Source organism: Chrysemys picta, chromosome 7 (assembly GCF_011386835.1).
Source record: "Chrysemys picta bellii isolate R12L10 chromosome 7, ASM1138683v2, whole genome shotgun sequence".
In the NCBI taxonomy this organism is placed as follows: Eukaryota; Metazoa; Chordata; order Testudines; family Emydidae; genus Chrysemys; species Chrysemys picta.
Genome location: NC_088797.1, coordinates 81,812,139 through 81,825,955, shown reverse-complemented (window position 1 = coordinate 81,825,955; position 13,817 = coordinate 81,812,139). Strand labels below are relative to the sequence as shown.

At 42.8% G+C, this 13,817-nt stretch overlaps 1 protein-coding gene across 4 annotated transcripts in view; it reads right to left on the bottom strand.

Moving 5' to 3' along the window:
- The window catches only part of REEP3 (receptor accessory protein 3), a 76,113-nt gene that overhangs the window by 44,854 nt on the left and 17,442 nt on the right, over positions 1–13,817 (bottom strand). For all 4 annotated transcript variants that reach the window (XM_065551900.1, XM_065551899.1, XM_065551897.1 and 1 more), the window contains exon 2: positions 2,705–2,777. In XM_065551900.1, the coding sequence (XP_065407972.1) occupies positions 2,705–2,777 (73 nt within the window). The remainder of the gene's footprint in view (positions 1–2,704; positions 2,778–13,817) is intronic.

Here is a 13,817-nt window from a genome sequence, read left to right as displayed (position 1 = left end):
CTGCCAGGGTAAGCCCTCTGGCGGGCCGAGCCAGTTTGTTTACCTGCCGCATCTGCAGGTTCGGCCGATTGCAGCTCCCACTGGCCGCAGTTCGCCACTCCAGGCCAATGGGGGCTGCGGGAAGCACCGACTAGCTCATCCCTGGGCCCGTGCCACTTCCTGCAGCCCCCATTGGCTTAGATCGGCAAACCGCGGCCAGTGGGAGCTGCGATCAGCCAAACCTGACGATGCAGCAGGTAAACAAACCGGCCCGGCCTGCCAGGGGGCTTACCCTGGCGGGCCATGTGCCAAAGGTTGCCGATCCGTGAGTTAGACATTAAGAAAAAGCTTCCTAAATCTCCCTTGCTGCAATTTAAGCCCATCACTTCTCATCCTGTCCTCAGTGGATAAGAGAGCAGTTTATCCCCCTCTTCTTTATAACAATCTTTCAAACACTTGACAACTTATATCTCCCCACCCCCCACCCCCCCCAAAAAAACTCTTCTCCAGAGTAAACAAACTCAAGTTTTTTCAATCTTTCATCATGGATCATGTTTTCTAGACCTTTAATCATTTTAACCGCTCTTTTCTGGACTTCTTCCAGTATGTTCCACTCCTTTCCCCAGGTGTGGTGCCCAGAACTGGACATAATACTCCAGCTAAGGCCTTATCAGTGCTGAGCAGCATGGAAGAATTACCTCTCATGTCTTGATAATTGGTTTGTGAAATATAAGTATACAACTCAACCAAATTTAAGGTTTGTGCTTCTTAACAATGTGTCCTGAGGTTGCTAGTCACTCTCTGGAGCCAGTGTCTGACAGCTTGACAGAGAATATCTGCACCTTGGATAGTGTGGTTCCTAGGAATGTAAAAGTTTAACCGGTTAACCAATAAGCTTGATGCTTATCGGTTTCAGTTCCATTGTCGCCCCGCGCCCAGGAGGCCGGCAGCAGGGCTTCGCGTAAAATGTGGGTGTGCTGCAGCACCTTCTGCACCCTTAGTTCCCCGGTTAAATGTTTAACTGATAGAATTTTAATAGGTTACACAGTTAGGTGTCTTATACGCTATTTACATCCCTAGTGGTTCCATCTTTCATTTTCTGAATTCATAGGTGATGGAGTCTTAAGGCTCCCAAATGCTACTTGATTAGCTAGCAGCAATGCCTAGCACACCCTTTGTCCATTCAAGACCAGAAAGATGCAATTATTTCTTTGCATGCAGACCTTGCTATTGTCATTCATTCCTTTGTCACCAAGACTGGACTATTGCAGTGTAGTGTTAAATCCATGACCTATGATCTGCATTGCCTGCTGTCCAGTTTCTGGGTGGAATGTAAGGCGTTGGTTTTGAAATGCTAGTTGGCCTAGAAACTGCCCGAGACACCACTGATTATTTGTTGCAAACCCCAGCTATACTTTTCCGAAAAGGGAGATCTGCAGGAGGGAGACTTAGTTTTATTTTTCCTGGCCATTATAGAATTATATTGACTAAAGAAACTAATAACTGTCATTACTATAATTGTCTTCTTAACTAACTATTAAGGACATCTAAAATGATTGGTAGCAAATCTTATATTTTATGCATAATACAAATAGTAATATTTCTGCGGGGCTAATGAAAGCCTTTGATATTTGCAAACCCTTTGTCTTCACAAAGTTTTCACAGCACAGGCAGTTGTGGAGCAAAAACAATTATGCTGACATAAAATGGAGTAGAAATCTGCTCAGTCTTAACTGTTTTGTTTCAGAAGTGCTAACATTAGGGAAAAGCTATAAAAACCTCATGGAAGTCAGAAGACATGACATGACTGACTATACCAAAGGGAAAGATTTGTTGAGTAAGGCAGTAAAGCATGGTTCTACTTGAAAACTTAAGTAGCACCAACCTCTCCCCCTACAAAACAAAGGAAGTTAGATGCTAACAATACTTAATGTTTCATTAAGGCAGCATAGTTAAGATTACCAAGGTTACATCCACACTACCGCCAGATCAACACTCCGGCGATCAAAGCACCGTGGTCGATTTAGCAGGTCTAGTGAAGACCTGCCAAAATCGACCGCAAATTGCTCTCCGGTCAACCCCAGTACTCCACTGCGAACAAGAAGAGTAAGGTAAGTCGACGGGAGAGCGTCTTCCATCAACCCAGTACAGTGTAGACACCAAGTAAATTGACATAAGCTAAGTCGACTTCAGCTATTTTATTTACGTAGCTGGAGTAGCGTAACTTAGGTCGACTTACTGCGGTCATGTAGATAGTTTTTGAGTTTCCTGACTAAGGCTAAGCATCTTACAACAACAGGCCCCAATCCTGCAAACACTTATGTACATGAACAACTTTACACACAACTACACCTAAAAGTGTCAATGAGACTACTCAGAAACACGTCATGTAACTAAGTTGGCGAAACCAGGGACCTGGCTTGACTATGGTACATATTATGAGAACATATTTTATGTTGTTCTTCATATACCATAATTTTGTGTGTTAAGCTGTGTGATTTATATGGAAACCTTAACTTCATTTCTAAATTAGCTAAGCATTCATAAGCATATTATATGATGTTACAGTCATTTTTGTACCTAATATTTATGAAGATATATTAAAGTAGTGTCACGCTTTCATGTGACTATATGTTACACTGAATAACTTGGTGAAATTTACATCCAATAAGTTTCAACTGAAGCATTATGTTTCATTGACAAACAAGACAGAGGTGGGACTTACATATTCCTTCACATTTTTTGTCTTCACAGCTTTGTAAGAATAATAAGCAGGGTACAACATCCCAAACACCAACCTAAGGAAAAATAAACAAACAGTTTTTAAAATCTGACAAGCTGTATATAAAACAAAGCAATAATCTCATATACACACAGACAATTAAAAGGGTGAACAACCTAGAAACAGCAATCTACTAGCTTTAAAAAATATAAAGATTTTAAAGCAGTTTGAAGGAAGCTTTGGGCAATGTTTCATGGCACTGCTTTAATTCAGGATGACTAAAATGACCCTTTACAGATGGATCTATTTCTTAGAACCTGCCTCTTTAAGAGAGGACTGTAATATTGCCAATTAAAGGAACTGCACTAGTAGCAACGGTACATGTTTCAGGTGTAGTTTTACCGTAGGGCTACATGTGGACATGTGGCAGGTGTGGTGCTCTTAGGGGAACTATTCTGCAACTGCCAACCCAGCTCCTTGAAACAATGGTTCATGGGTGGTTTTGAGACAGATTCTACACTATGAAGAGAGTTATGGAAAGTCCAAATTCATTTTCCTGGAACTCCCCAGGAAGCTCAGCCATTTCTACAACATATTGCTCAGATGGATGCTAATCCAAATGGTAGGAGCTCATTCTTTGCACAGACAGCTAATTTCTGCTCAAAGTTTTGAAAGTTCTTCACCCTCCCACTCAAACAAACAAACAAAAAAAAGACGACGACAACCAGGAGGGTGTCCCAGCAATGCATGCTGAACGCCAGAGCAAGACTAGTAGGTAACAGAATTCACACTACTGCCTAGTAGAGGCTGTATTCTCCTCACCCCTGCTAATTTCTCATGGTAAAGAGCTCTTAAATAAGAGCCTCATAAGCATGGATTGGTGGGACAGTTGATTGAGACATGGAATCAACAGCAGTGTCTAGAGAACCCCTAAATGATGAAAGAACTCTAATTTTGTAACACCATTATGAAATCACAGTTCACCGAGAGGGCGTGCCAATTAAATTGGAGAAGTTAGTTCCATTGACTGCAAAGTATGCCTCAATGCTAATAAGTCTACTGTGGACGCAGTTTTGCTGGAGGCAGGCATGACCATATTTCAAGCACTACAGGGGTTTGTGGCCAAGGGGGCAAGTGATTGAGGGTTTTGAACAGCAGGGAGATGGTATCCATGGACCATGCACCTATTTTGTGCCCACCCTATCAAAAAGAGGTAACAGATCAACAGAAAAAGACCATCACTACAGTAATGCAAGCTTTGATGGAACTTCATGGTTATTTCTTGCATCTTTATAATATATGGCAAAGCAAGCTGTACTATGCCAGAAATTTAAAATCTCTCGGTATTAAGACCCAAACAAAAGGGCAAGTTGTTCATCTACATGGTACAGGGGTAGAATCTGTTTATGATTGGCTAAATAACTTTAAATTTTGCATAACCTCCATACTAGCACCATATATAGCATAGATGCACTGAATCAGATCAACACAAACAGCTGAAGCATAAGCTATTGCAGTTAGATAAGGCCTTGTGTACACCAGACTTGACAGCCAGATGCAAATGGTAAGATGATGAATATTACTCCCAGGACCACAACCCACTTTTCCTCCTCCTCCATCACCGCCCTGACCTCCCCCAGCTCCTAGACACTCCATCCCAACATACCATAGGTATGTTACTCCAGATGTTTCTACTACATTCTCCTTGGATAGTGGACATGGGTAACTAGGTGTAACTTAACACCCTATTTTTGAACTGGAAAGTCTTAATGAGAAGCCATGTTTGAAAAAAAAATATGCATGGTAAATAGTGCATCAAATACAAATCTGCTTCTGAGCACAGTGAGCTGTGCTAAATTACAGTCAATCTCCAAATTCATTGATTGTGGACATCAATGAAATAACAGGATTGCAGTTTAAAAGAGGCTTTTTTAAACAGCTATTGGAATTCTTGCTGGTTGCCTAACTTAAAGCCATGTTATTCGTCAAAATGCAACTAACCAGGAAAATGATGGCTGGAGAGGTGAAGCAGAAATGTGATTGAGAGTCAATACCTTCTGTACAATGTTTGGATTCAAGCATGAGGAAGAGGTAGCTGAGAAATATAAGATGGATTTTTTTGGTGACATCAGTGACTGCGTTGGGTTTTTTGCAGGTTTTTTTTTTTTGTTTGTTTTTTAGAATAAATACTTAATTTCAGCTTTGCATTAATTGAATCACATACAGTACAGAGGAGGAGGTTACCTACCTATCACTGGAGGTTCTTTGAGATGTGTGGTTCCTATCTGACATGTGCCTGAGTCCAGAAGTGTTTCTTAGCAGAGTCCTTTGACCCACACATGTGTCTCCTTGTTCTTCCAGCACTGAGTGTATAAGAGGTAGTGTGGGTCAACACCTCTCCAGTCGCCTTCTTACCATAATGGAATCCAGTCCGAAGCAGAGGGGATGGAGGGCAGTTAATGGAATACAGATAGGGACCATGCATCTCAAAGAACCTCCAGTTACACGTAAGTAACCTCCTCCTCTTGAGTGATGGTCCCTATGTGTATTCCACACATGGGTGACTCGTGAACAGTTATCAGCATGGAGGTGGGTACACGGATGCCAATGGAAGTGCAGCCTGCAGTATGGCCTGACCCACAGCAGTGTTCATTGCTGCTGCTTGTGCGATGGCGTAGTGTGTTGTGGACATGTGAAGTCCAGTGAGGCCAATGTGGTGGCTTGGGCTCTATGATGTTACACTCCATATGTTTATGGAAATATGCTTATGAGTGTAAATATAATGTAACTGGAATATGCTTTATGCAAAAGGTCTCTTGTAATGTATCTACTGAGTGTGTTCATCCTATCTGTATGAATGTATCATTCTTGTGTCTGAAGCTAGAAATATGAAGTATTACTCTGAAGTCCTATTGTAACTATGCAAAGTGTGGGCCATTGATGGTGGTTTAGAATCTTGATGGCTCCCATTAACCAGGACAATTGGTTGGAAATGGCTCTGTACCAGGGGGAAAGGATTGGGCCCAGATTAGGAAGGAGTCTAGTCTGTGAAAGAAACTTATTGGAACATCTCTGAGGGTGAGATTTTATCTGTAATTAGTTTCTAAATGTATTAGGCTTATGCGGGTTTTGTTTTATTTTGCTTGGTAACTTACTTTGTTCTGTCTGGCATTACTTGAAACTACTTAAATCCTACTTTTTATATTTAATAAAATCACTTTTGTTTATTAACAAACCCAGAGTAAGTGATTAATACCTGGGGGAGCACACAGCTGTGCATATCTCTCTATCAGTGGTATGGAGGGCGGACAATTCATGAGTTTACCCTGAATAAGCTTTATACAGAGTAAAATGGATTTATTAGTTGTTTGGATCCCATTGGGAACTGGATATCTGGCTGCTAGAGATTTAAAACAACTCAGCAGGTTACCTGTTAAAGCCTGCAGCTTTGGGGCGTGGTTCAGATCTGGGTCTGTGTTGCAGCAGACTAGCATTGTCTGGCTCAACAATGCAGGGTTCTGGAGTCCCAAGCCATCAGGGAAAATGGGCTCAGAGGTAATTTCAGCACATCAGGTGACAGTCCCAAGGGGGTCTCTGTGACCGAAATCGTCACAGGCTTGTGTTGAGTGCACTGTGATTTTAGCAGATGGAGGTATGATGCATTGGTTTTAGCATTCGCAGATGCACCCAGAGACCCATTTGGAGATGCGTTGGGACGAGGGGGCTTCACCACTGGACTTTTCAGCTATGGCCACAAATAGCTTTGGTGATGCGTGAAAGGGTCGAGTCCTGTGGAATGCCAGTACACGATGGACATCAAGGGAGCACAAAGCTTTGTCAGTAAGGGAAGGGTGTGGTTTGGGGCAGAAAACTAGCAGGTGTATGCACTGATTTAGATGGAACTCAGACACCACTCTTGGGAAGAATTTAGGGTTCAGCCATAAGGATATCTTGTGCTTGTTGAGCATCGTGTATGGGGAGAGTCTGCCATCATGGCTGAAAATTCACTGATTCGTCTGGTCAAGATAATGGCTATCAAGAAAGTCGCTTTCATAAAGAGGTGGGAGAGTGAGCATGTTGCTCAAAGAGTGGCTTTATTAGGGTGGAGAGAACGAGATTAAGATCCCATGGTGGTGTGGGCTTCAGTACTGGTGGAAAAGTGTTGAGTAAATCTTTCATCAAGCAGATAGTGGTGGGGTGCATCAACACAGAGGTCCATGGGAGACAGAAAGGCACTGAGTGCTGCCAGATGCATTAGAATAGAATTGAGGGTCAAGCCAACATCTTGAGGGTGAGAAGGCAGTTGAGGACAACTGGAATAGACACCATGTTCAGTGAGTGGTGGTGGCGGTGGGCCCCTGCTGTGAAGTGTCTCCATTTAGTTCAGTAGCAGGATCTGGTGGATTCTCTCCTGCTTTAGGTAAGGATTTGTTGAACCAGAGTAGAGCACCCCCAACGCCCATCCAAATACCAGGCTGTGAGATGAAGAGGGCCTGGATTGGGATGACAAAGCCTCTCCCAATCTTGTGTGAGCAGATCCGGAAGTGTGCAGAAGCAGAGTGGTGTGCAGGCAGAGAGTCTGAGGAGGTCCATGAACCGGAACTGATGGTTCCAGAACGGGCTATGAGTAACCAGGAGAGAGCCACCGTCAATCTTGTGTAGCACCTGTGGCAGCAAGGGAATGGGGGGAGGCGTAACAGAGGTTGCCTGTCCAGGGGAAGAGGAGAGCATTGCCCTGAGAGTCCTCCCTTAGAGCAACTGAGGTTCTCATGAGTAGCAAAGAGGTCCCATCGGGGAGGGAGGGTGCCCCACTTCATAAAGAGGTACAGGTGCATGGCATCATGTAGCTTCCACTTGTGTTTGAGGTAGAGTCCTGCTGAGCATGTCAGCTGGTGAATTCTGGGTGCCTGGTAGGTACACAGCTTGAAGCGTCACATGGTTCTTGATGCACCAGTTCCAAATCCGGACCAACTCTGAGCAGAGGGAGGAAGACCTGGCACTGCCCTGCTTGTTGATATACACCTCTGCTTCTACGATGTCAGAGAACAGTTGAATGTTGGGGGACTGAATGAGCAGGAGGAAGGCCTGGCACGCTTAATGGAAGACTTAACACATTTATGTGCATCCTGGCTTCCCATGGCACCCATACACCCTGAGCTGTGCGATGGCCTAAGTGGGCTCCCCAACCCATGAGAGAGGCATCCATTATGATGCTGGCCTGTGGTGTGAGAGGGACAAATGGGGTGCTGATCATAATCTTGGAGAGATCAGACCACCATGTGAGGGAGGACAGCATGGCCTTGAGAATGGTGACCCTGGACTCTATATGGTCTCTGTTGCATCCATTGATGGAGAGGAGCCATGCGTGAAGACAACGCATAAGGAGATGTGTATGCAGTGTCATGTAGGTGGAGGCTACCATCTGACCAAGGAGGAAGAGACAGCAGCTGACCACAGTGAATGGTCTGTGACACACATCCACTCTGAGGGCTGTCAGTGCTGCAAAGTGGTCTGCCAGGAGAGAAACCCTCACCACACTAGAGTTGAGTTGCACCCCACTGAAGTGTATTGAGTGTGTAGGTGTCAACACTGACTTTTCCTCATTAACACAGATACCTAGAGATGCCAGGAGACTGTGAAGACTGAGGATCATGGATATTGCTTCCTGTCACACTAGCACCACAAGGAGCCAGTCATCGAGGTAAGGAATTACTGAGTAGCCTAGATGGTGCATCTGGGATGCTACCACGGCAAAGACTTCAGTGAACACTCTTGGTACCATCATTATGCCAAATGGGAGGACCCAAAATTGGTAATGCTGGTGCCCTACCTGAAAATAGAGGAACTTGCAGTGGGCTGGGTCAATATCCAGGTGAAAGAAAGGGTCTTCCATGTCGAGAGTCACAAACCAGGCTCCCTCGGGTAGGGAGGAGGATAATCAAGCTAACATGAATTTGGACTTTCCTTTAAACATGTTGAGCACCGGAAGATATAGAATGAGGTGGTGCCCTCTGCACTTCAGGATGATGAAGTAAGGTAAGAAGAAGCCTCAGCCCTGGTAGTGAGGCAGGACAGGTTCTATCACCTCCTTGAAGAGCAGAGTGTCTGCATCTTGTTGGAGGATCAGTTGATGGGATGGGTCCCGGGGGGGAAGTGGGGAGAAAAGGAGGGTGATGCAGGAGGAATTCTATGGAGTCTTGGAGTCTCTGGGGTGAATGATCTGTAGTATCTGTCTGTGGTGATCTTGCCCCAATAGTGCGCAAATAGGTCAAGACATCCCTCAAAGACAATATGGGATTCCAGGGGAGGCATCGGTGGAGGTTCATGGGTCTCGACCTGTATGTCAGAACTGAGGCTCGGTCTTCTGCTGGGAGGAAGCAGGACCAATCACCAGACAGATTTTTGGCCCAGATCCCTAAATGGCCCGCTCAAAGATTGAACTCACAACCCTGGGTTTAGCAGGCCAATGCTCAAACCACTGAGCTATCCCTCCACCCAAAACTGAAGTCAAGGAGAGTCCTCAAGAGATGCCTTCTGAACTTCTTGGGGGATATCACAGGGGGAAAGTATCCTTCTGCCTGACCAGGGACCCTTAAAAATTAAAAGTCTGAGGCTCTACCAACTGAGCTAGCCAGGCTCACATAAGGAAAAAGTTATGACAAACTTTGAAGCTTTGAATGTAGCGTCAATTTACATTTTAAATACTTTCAGAACGGAAGATGGCTAGAAATAATTTTTATTTTTAAATATGAAGACTGATTTATATTATGACAACTTTTTTGCAGTGAGGTGGATAGGTTACTACCTCATGAAAGTGTGTTTGGGGAATGAGGAACAGAAAGAGGAAACCAATAGGGCTAACATCTATGAAATGAAGATAAGGAGTGTTTATTTTAAGTTGAGAAGAGATAGCAGGTGTTATGAGCAAGCAACTGCCACTCATCACAGCAAAGGCATGATGGTCAATCAATTTAGGATGCTTGCACCAGGATCCTAACAGCGGGTGGTGTCAGATCAATAACAGCCATCAGAATATGAACTTGAACATAGTTGAGACGTATAAATGAGGGATTAGGAATATATTTAAAAAAAAAAAAACTTCTAGAAACAATTAGATTTTTGGATTGGATTGTAGTGAGAGAACATATTTTAACTTGCTTATTACCTAAATACCAGCACACAAATAAGTAAAGTTTAGAGTTCACCTCCCTCAGACTCATACACTCTTACCTAGAACAAATAGTTTTCAATCCCTTGGAAATTATTTTTTCATCCACTAAATTTGTTTGTCCAGCTTTTTAGGTCATATAATAGAATATTCAAGTGCTTTGTTGCTACAGTGATGGGCACCACAGAAACCCCTAAAATAGACTTTAAATAGAACTCCCATCTCTCCCACTGGCTGTACATTTGAGAATTAAGAGTTCATCAGAATGATTTGATACCCATACACTCAACAGGTTACACAGCCCTTTATTTTGAAAGTTCTATCTTGGGGGAGTAATGGGAGCCCAGAAACAAGTAATGGAGAGATTAAGATTCTGAAGATCCAATTGCAATATTTAAACTGATATGTCTACACCAGTACTGCCAAATTCTGTGATTTGATGAGTGTCATACTGTTCTCGAAGCCCCAGCTTTCGGAGTCAAATGATTACATGAGAACCTCAGCTGTGGTGAGGCTTCCTTAAAAGTTTCTAATCCTTGCAGTTGTAGAGAAAACTAAAGCTTCAAAAACCATCACCCACATGTATACTAAAGGCTCAGAAACCAGAAGACAAGTAAGGGGAATCTTTTTTTTTAAATTATTTTTAAGTCATGATTTGAGGGCATGACTCATGATTTTTCACCACCACCACATGTTCACTACCGTTTACTTTAATGCAGAAATACAGCAACTATTATTTTTCACTGGTGAACTGAATCTAGCATGTTCAGTTGTAAGATGTTGCTACATTCCAACTATAGTTGATGAGTTTGAATGGAACTCTGACATGCCCCAGTTAAGGCTGGGGGGAGGGGGTTGGAGGAAACCACCACTCACATCCCCCTCCCTCTCTGAAGGCGCGCACACACTCCTCATTTTACTGGTTCTATTTAACTTTTTACAGTGAGACAGCTTTAAATACTACTCATCCCTCATTTGAACTCTAAGCAGCAATTATCTATGCATCCTCTCCCCCGACCCAAATATATCATTCCTGAGGAAAACCTAATCTTTTTGTTATTTAAAAAGGTCACAGGGTACAGAGTCAACCTTCCCTTTTCCTTCCAGAGTTTCCTTGTGTATATTTTTCCCGAGATACGTTATTCTCAAGATCAAGTTATAAACATTAGCATGGGAATTATCTAGTAGTTACAGTTACAACATAAGACTTCCAAAGTTACCAATCACATCAGCTGCAGAGAATTTCTTTACACTCTTAAGTATTTAAGAACATTTGCTCTATTCCCTCACAACAGTTTATGTTGGGGGTGGGGGAGACTGATTCAGTGTATTAAGATATTGATGCACCATATGAGCTGTCAAAGCTCCAGCATCTGAGGACTTTTAACATAATCTTTGTGATTTAGGAGGTGCTTTAATTTAAATACATAAATAAGGATTAGACAGACACTTATAACAGGAGACAAAGAGTCCTGTGGCATCTTATAGACTAACAGATGTATTGGAACCACAGGACTCTGACGCTTTTTACAGATCCAGACTAACACGGCTACCTCTCTGATACTTGTAACAGGAGAGACTCTTACAGATTAGGGTACCAAGTCATGTCCATTCTTACAGTTTTCGGTAATATTTTCTGCAATTTCCAGCTACTGGTCTGAAGCTTTCCAATTCTGGCCTGTGGCTGAAGCTTATTTATTTAAATGCCATGACAGTGCCATCATTTTTCAGTACAGGAGAGTGGAAAAATGCTCTTCTCCACTGTATGCGTCACATTTTTAGAACAGCCTTAGTGCCAAAACAGCTGGAAGTAGGAAGCTAAAATTTGGGAGGGAAGTGGGCTTAAGTGAGGAGAACTGCCTTTGAATGTTCCAGAGGAAGACACATTTTATTTATGAGATTGACACAAGAAAAAAAAAAAAAAAAAAAGACACCACACTTCAAATGTACAGTACATTTGGTTTATGTCTAAGACCTTTTTTTAAAGTAATATCCAGAGCAGTGCGCAGCCTGCATTCACATGTGCAGTGGTAAGTTAGCTGCTTAGTGAAAAATATAGTCAAGGTTCACATTGAATAAAGGTCCACAGAAGCTTTGGCCTCATTCACTGCACGTCTTGTGAGGTAAGACTGTACAACTATGTGAAAATACCCAGGAATTCCTAGTATGTTCAGTGGAAGGGGATCCTTCCATAGAGCCCATGACACAACATGGTCAGACACAACATAGTCACCATTATACTAATCATTCTGTAACATGGAAGAGTTTAACTTCTGAATCTTTTTGTGAAAGAACGTTAAAATCTCTGTTAGGAAAAAGTTAAAGTTACCCTGTTATGTGCTTGAATGTCAGGTAGTGGCAGTTACCCATGGAACCTATCCCAGGTGATACCAGACACCTCTGTGTTCTTGGGGAACCAGGGTGCAGTATCCAGCCTGACTCATGAAAGACACCCCTCCCCACCCCAGCCTCTGCTTAAACCAAAATCCATCAGAGGAAATACTTGCCGAGAGCAGTGAAGGGCATTGGGAGACACACCTAGACCCCTCCTGACAAGGGTGACAAGATTAAGACATCTCCATTAGTATACAGAATGGAGAGCAGAGAAAACTCCCCTAGCCTCATCTGCATGAAAGATGGGACAAGAAGACATCTCAATTTACATACAGAATGGAGAACAGAGAACCACACTGAATTATGGGACCAGAAAAAGCAGGGAAGCCCTGCATCATGGGAATCTCTGCTCCAGATGCTAATAAACCTATGTCTGCACACACCCAGCTCAGCAATTACACTGGTCTACAATTTTTGAGAAGTCGTCTGCTTCAGAGATAAAATGTACTATTTATTATGTATTTTGATGTGCTGAATTCAAATATGACAATTAAAACAACTGATTGGCTACTGTTTCTAAGATAGTTAAGTTTTTACATTTTATGTCTATGTATATTGTGTAGATTGTAGAGTTTTAATCATAAATTGTAAACCTAGGTCTTTTCATGTGTTTATGGTTGCTATACATGATAATATTTCACCTGTCCTGTTCAGGTAACACTTTAAAAATCAGCAAAAGGGTTACATAAATAAAATTTATTATGAAACAAAAGGCAAAAAACTATTATGTACATAGTTTAGTCCTATTCAGTGTCTACTTGGCGCTTCTTGGCTTGTCTCTTGTATTCATTAAATGGAGCAGCTCTTGTCACTGTCCAGCAATAGTCTGCAAGCATTGATGGGCTCCATTTGCCCTGATAGCGTTTCTCCATTGTTGCAATGTCCTGGTGAAATCGCTCACCGTGCTAGTCGCTCACTGCTCCGCAGTTCGGTGGAAAAAAATCTAGATGAGAGTGCAAAAAATGTATCTTTAGTGACATGTTGAAACCAAGGCTTTTGTATGCCTTGAGGAGATTTTCCACCAACAGCCTGTAGTTGTCTGCCTTGTTGTTTCCGAGAAAATTTATTGCCACTAACTGGAACGCTTTCCATGCCGTCTTTTCCTTGCCACGCAGTGCATGGTCAAATGCATCATCTCGAAGAAGTTCACGAATCTGAGGACCAACAAAGACACCTTCCTTTATCTTAGCTTCACTTAACCTTGGAAATTTTCCACGGAGGTACTTGAAAGCTGCTTGTGTTTTGACAATGGCCTTGACAAAGTTCTTCATCAGATCCAGATGATGTGTAAGGGTGGTAACAAAAATCTTCCTTGATTCAACAAGTGGTGGATGCTGAACACTTTTCCTCCCAGGCTCCAATGACTGTCGGAGTGGCCAATCTTTCTTGACGTAGTGGGAATCTCTTGCACGACTATCCCATTCGCAGAGAAAACAGCAGTACTTTGTGTATCCAGCCTGCAGACCAAGCAAGAGAGCAACAACCTTCAAATTGCCACAAAGCTGCCACTGATGTTGGTCATAGTTTATGCACCTCAAAAAGTTGTTACATGTT